This window comes from Thamnophis sirtalis, unplaced genomic scaffold, assembly GCF_051295495.1.
Source record: "Thamnophis sirtalis isolate CommonGarterSnake01/CBP01778 unplaced genomic scaffold, rThaSir2_p1.2 scaffold_1, whole genome shotgun sequence".
Classification (NCBI taxonomy): domain Eukaryota; kingdom Metazoa; phylum Chordata; class Lepidosauria; order Squamata; family Natricidae; genus Thamnophis; species Thamnophis sirtalis.
In genome coordinates, this window is record NW_028261381.1 from 6303218 (window position 1) to 6309217 (window position 6000).

Genomic DNA, 6000 nt, shown 5'->3' on the forward strand with positions numbered 1-6000 from the left:
CTCTGCCTCCAGCAGCACTCTGCTGGACGAAAACAAGGCACAACAGGGGCCTTGGAAAGCCTCCGCATGGCCTGTTTTGGCAGCAGAATCATCGCAGGCCAGTCCTTTGATATTTGCAGGCCGGCCCCATAGGCTGGATTTAAGTACCCTGCAGGCCATATTCTGCCCCCCCGCGGGCCTTGAGTTTGACACCCCTGATGTAAAGATTTTTAGTATACCTACAACCATTCAACAAGGTTGCTTTCAGTAAAACAGCTTAGCCCTAAGGCCTATAATTAAAAAAAAACTGAATACAAATACAAATGGTTTGAATAATAAACATGCATTGTTTTGTGACACTCATGAAAACATCACATTGCTTTAGTAATTTATGGGCTCAAAGAATAATAATGATGTCCGTCTTTTAAGTAGGATCACGATATTAAGAAAGTATTCTGACTTATTTGCAAATTTGATTTAAAGACCAGCTTAGGAATAGATCTCATTTGTAACTGAAAGTCTGCTTATATTAACCATAATTTTGATTAATATGTAATATATCCCTCATTCACCTAATAAAGCAAGGGTAAAACAATACCAGTAATACTATCCATGTTTTCACCCATGATATTGCAATCTCATTCCACAACATGCCACTTTATTTACTTGTTTGTAAACAGATCAATTATCAAAGCTTTCTGGATTATTCACAATAAAACACCACCCTAAAAAAAAATCAAATTAAGTAAAATTCAAAAGTCATTCATCAAATTAATAAGGAGCCAATTGCATGTCATAATTTTTCAAATTTCTAATTTATATATAGAATGAATATAAATATATAAATATATATCCTTCCCAAATTTGGGGCATACCAGGTACCTTGTCAAAACATCTTATATATGTATATGTATATGTATATAGACTTTGAAAGAAATAAAAATACATTTTAAAGTTTTTCTGTGCACTTAGACTATATATATCAATAACTGCCTTTACTTCTACAGTTATGAGATGAAAACAAGAGGATATTGTATTACAAGGAAATCTATAGGTTAAATATGCAAGATTGTACATTCAGTACGAGCATGTTTGGGTAAAACTAGCTCTGATTGCCCAATGACAAACACACCAAAATGTGCAAAATTGACTAGTTTTTCCTCAGCTGGAAATACTGCATGTGACAGGTATAAAAGGCTGATAACCCAATTTAGAATCTCTTTATATTTTAAAGCAATGAGTTGGAGCAGTTAGTATCTATGTATCCCACAGGTGACAACAATGGCCTATAGAAATGGTAAATGAGCCTAGGAAGGAGGGAGGGAGTGGCGCAGTGGTTAAATGCAGCACTGCAGGCTACTGCTAGATCAGCAGGTCAGCGGTTCAAATCTCACCGGCTCAGGGTTGACTCAGCCTTCCATCCTTCCGAGGTGGGTAAAATGAGGACCCAGATTGTTGGGGGCAATATGCTGACTCTCTGTAAACCGCTTAGAGAGGCCTGAAAGGCCTATGAAGCGGTATATAAGTCTACTGCTATTGCTATTGCTATTGAGTGAAGGAAGGAAGGAAGGAAATGAAGCAAAGAGATACAGGAAAGTTGCAGTACTTCTTAGTGAACATGGCCTGATCCTGTGGAGTAGATTGATGAATTCATACAGCGACAAGCTCATTTTTTGTAAAACTGTGAATATTCTGAACAAACGTGGGGAAAATGTTATTATAGGTTACTTGAAAGCATATTTGAGAGTGAATGGGAAAGACTAAGTACTATATTTTTCAGAATATAAGATGCACCTTTTTTCCTCTAAAAAGAGGCTGAAAATCTGGGTGCGTCTTATATACTGAATAAAACATTTTTCCCTCCCGAAGCCCCGCCCCTTCACCAAAATGGCTGTGCATACCCTTATGGAGGCTTTCAGAGAGCTCCTAGGGGCTGGGGAGGGTAGAAATGAGCAAAAAACAGGCTGCCCCCCCCCGCCCCCAGCAGCACTCTATAAGCCTCCATAAGGCTATGCATGCAATTTTTTTTGACAAAAAACGGGCCCGGTTTTGGGGGGGGCTGGAGCACTCTGCAAGCTCCCCCACCCAAGACTATTCATGCTTTTTTTTAAAAAAGGGGGCCCCTTTTGGGAGGTTTGCAGAGTGCAAAAACTTTTTTTTTCCTTTCGGAAAGCTCTTTAGTTAGAGTGATTGATGAGAACTATATTGATCAAGTGCTCTGCCAGCAGAAACAAAGTCTTAGGTGCTGCAAATTGTCAGTGATTTCCTTCTCCAGCACATGGATAAATACACCTGGAAACATCTACTTGCCTACCTACTCTCTCTTCCTACCTACATACTCTCTCTCTCTCTCTCTCTCTCTCTCTCTCTCTCTCTCTCTCTCTCTCTCCCTCCCTCCCTCCCTCCCTCCCTCCCTCCATGAGGACCCAGATTGTTGGGGGCAATATGCTGACTCTCTGTAAACCGCTTAGAGAGGCCTGAAAGGCCTATGAAGCGGTATATAAGTCTACTGCTATCTATCTACCTATCCTCACTCTCTTTCCCTACCTATCTACTGTATTTCTCTCTCTCTATTTCATTCTCTCTATCTACTACCTTTTTTTAAAAAATTGCCTCTTCAAAACCTTGGTGCGTCTTATACACCGAAAAATATGGTATATGGACAGCCCCTCTTTTTTTTCTTTGTAGGGCCAAGAGTGTAACTTGGGGGAAATGACCATGGAAAAAAAAGGAACTGAGTAAGAGAAACTAGACTGAAAATAGAATAACTTCACAGAAAGTCAGCATAAGCTCTATATACAAAAAAAATAAGAAAATAATCTCCACCAGATTAATGAAGAGTGAATAAAAATAAGAAGCTGCTTGAAACAGATTGAAAATGTGCTACAAAATGTGCAGACTGCATGTTTGCTTTTCAGCAGGAAATTTAGAAATAATCTAAAGAAATCTACTGAGCCCTTGTACAAATATTTGCCCCAAAACAATTGGGAGGCTTTATTTTAACATTATAGCTGGCTAATACATAAAGTGCTATCCCAAACTGTTCTTCCTTGACTATTGTTCCTTAAATTCTACATTTTTCATTGGAATACTTCAGATTTATAACATACCCTAACATACTGATAAAGATTCCCTTGGCATATATTATTTCAGCAAAATCTTTCAAAAATCCAATCATCCCCAGGTGAAGCTAACAGAATTCCCCTTTAAGTATTATGATTAAAATCAAAACCAATAAACAATACCTTTTTTGCAACATCAATGCATGCAGTAATTTAAAGCAAGATAGCAAAAATATTTTATTCATTTTATGTTACAGTATCAGAAAGAAAAATCTTAGGTTCACTTCGGACTATAAACTCATTGTATGTAAAGAATAACATGGGGAAGCCATACATGCCTCATGACACACTACAGTAAGTACAAAAGCTTTCCAATTATAGAATTCAATATTCCATTCAGGAAAAACAAGCAAGTCACGCTGCATGTTTTCTTAGAGCTTTTTAAACCTCTCAGTTCTTTTGATCTTCAAATATGTACATTCATATGCAAAATAGAAACTTATGAATATGCTTTGCTGCCAAAAACATTTTACTTATTTACACTGTACACAGAAAAAGAAAAGTTCTAAAACTTCAGAATTTTTATCAATGCCACATACATTTTAGTCTTCAAATCAGAAACATGTTGATAATATATTGATACAGAAATTGATATAATGAAAAGGGAAATATTACATAAGAGAATTACCCATCTTTTCTTTGCCTATTCCTTAAGACCCAGATGTGTTTAAGTGGTTGACAATTTAAGCTTCACATTCAAGATTAGATAGTTAACTAAACCAATTTCATAAGTAATAAACCTATCTGATAATCAAAAAGGAGCTGCAATTTCGTAACTCGCCCATGAAGCAAATTCATTGCATTCAATTGTTAAGACACATCTTCTTTGTCAATAGAAAGCCATAATTAAATCTTAATTTACAACATCTCCCCAGCAAAATGGGACTGTTTTTTTTATATCTTAGAATGTAATAATGATGTTTCAAATGGTCATACTAACTTCTCTGAAAAAATATTTGAAATACAAAATTCTAATCACCAAGCAGAAAGCTATTAAATTATATTATCATGCAATATTAATAAGGATGCACACTAAGTAATAGATGCTAAGAACATCACTCCATTTATAAATGAGACAGAGAGGTTGCAATTAGACTAGCGACTATCATCTATCTATCATCTATGTATCAATCTATCAATCTGTCTGTCTGTCTGTCTGTCTATCATCTATCTATCTATCTATCTATCTATCTATCTATCTATCATCTATGTATCTATCTATCTATCTATCCACCTTATATTCCTCCCCATTTCACTAAAAGCAACACTAAAATGCATTAACGTTCTAAGCTAAAACATATTTCCTTATGATTTCAATTTAAATATTGAAGCATCATGTCAGTCTCTAGCTTTGTTTATGGAGGAGAAAATCGGGGTGTTTTTTTTTTCCTTTGAAGAATCAGCAGAAATCAGAAGAGTAATCAACTAGCCAGCCACATATTCAGCTCATTACCACGTCTGAGTAGGAGCCTTGAAGCCTTATACAGTTTGACATCACATTCAGAACTGGTGCCAAATCACAATTTTAGCAAATGAGGCAGTCTGATAACCCATAGCTTTGAATTATGTTATTAATCAATGCCTTCTTAGAAGGAACACATGAACATTTACAGGGCAGTAGTTATTTAAAAAAAAGGAGCGCGTCGTTAAGGGAGAGAAAAGGGATCCTTAATAAAGGTGCATGTAACATCTTTTGAGGAGTAGCATTTTACACGTGGAGTCAGGGGTTTTATTCTTGTCGCCAGTGAAAAATGTCCTCACCTATTAGTCCAAAATCACCTTTTGCCCTTATTTCCAAGGTGCAGCAAGCAGAAATGTAGCACGCTATTCCAGTTAACAGAACAGGGGAACATTTTATATATCAATGATTCCCAGATAGCTAGGAGTTCCATGGCTGTACAAATGCTTTAAATAAATAAATAAAAATAAAACCTGTAGAATGTAACAGCCTGGGACACATCTTTCTGGAAGGAAATCTCGGGATTAGGGGCAGCTCTCAAATCTGAGACCCAGCGGCTTTTCGCGTGGGCGTTCAACGGGCACCGACCTCTCCTTCCACTTCCCCCCCCCCCATTCCTCGTTCTCATACCAGTCCAAGCTCCTTCTAGGCCTCCGAGGCCAGTTGAGGGGGGCCTGGGGTGGAGAGGAGGGGGGGGGACACCGGCATTCCGTATGGCATGCATGCATGCATGCATGGCAAGCGTGCATCTATGCATGCATATGCGAGCGCGCACTCCGAGCGTTTCACCCCCCCCTTCCCTCTTCCGCTGCAGCGATGATAAAAAGACGGCGGCGAGGGCGCCGTACCTGGATGTAGTTGGTCTCGCAGTACTCGGCCACCCGCTCGAGGTTGGTGTAGCTGTCGAAGAGGGCCCGGCGCCCTCCCGGGATCTCCTCCTCCAGCAGCATCTGCAGCTCCGCCATCTTCACATCCTCGCGCGCCTGCGCGCTCAGCCCCGCCCCTCTCTGCCCCCCGCTCTGCCCCCCTCCTTTCCACCTCCGCCCCCCCCCCCACCACCACCACCAAACCCCCTCAAAAAAAAAACACCCAGGCGGGTGGCCGCCTTTTGTTAGATCCGCGTCCTCTGCCGTTCGCTCGGCGCTCACCGGACCCCCACACACACAACTCCCCCGCTGGCCGCGGGGTTCAAGCTCTCCCTCCCACCCGCCGTCCGCTCCTCAGCTGAGGCGCGGGCGCAAGCCACTAACAGCAGCGGCGGCGGCCACTGCGCCTGCGTCAAAGCGTTCCATTAAGATTCTTTTTCGCGCGCGCCCCCTTTTCCCGGCTATTCCCTCCTCCCCCGCCCACCCGCTTTCTCTTCCCACTTCCGGTACCTGCATCCCGACGCGGGGAGGGGGGAGTAAAGGGGCGGGGGAACTTCCTGGAGAGGAGAAAGAG

At 40.9% G+C, this 6000-nt stretch overlaps 1 protein-coding gene across 16 annotated transcripts in view; it reads right to left on the reverse strand.

The window, feature by feature from the left end:
- ABI2 (abl interactor 2) overlaps positions 1 to 5582 on the reverse strand; it is a 43548-nt gene extending 37966 nt beyond the window's left edge. For all 16 annotated transcript variants that reach the window (XM_087707003.1, XM_087706944.1, XM_087706997.1 and 13 more), the window contains exon 1: positions 5409 to 5582. In XM_087707003.1, the coding sequence (XP_087563129.1) occupies positions 5409 to 5525 (117 nt within the window). In that variant the 5' untranslated portion in view covers positions 5526 to 5582. The remainder of the gene's footprint in view (positions 1 to 5408) is intronic.
- Positions 5583 to 6000: the final 418 nt, after the last annotated feature.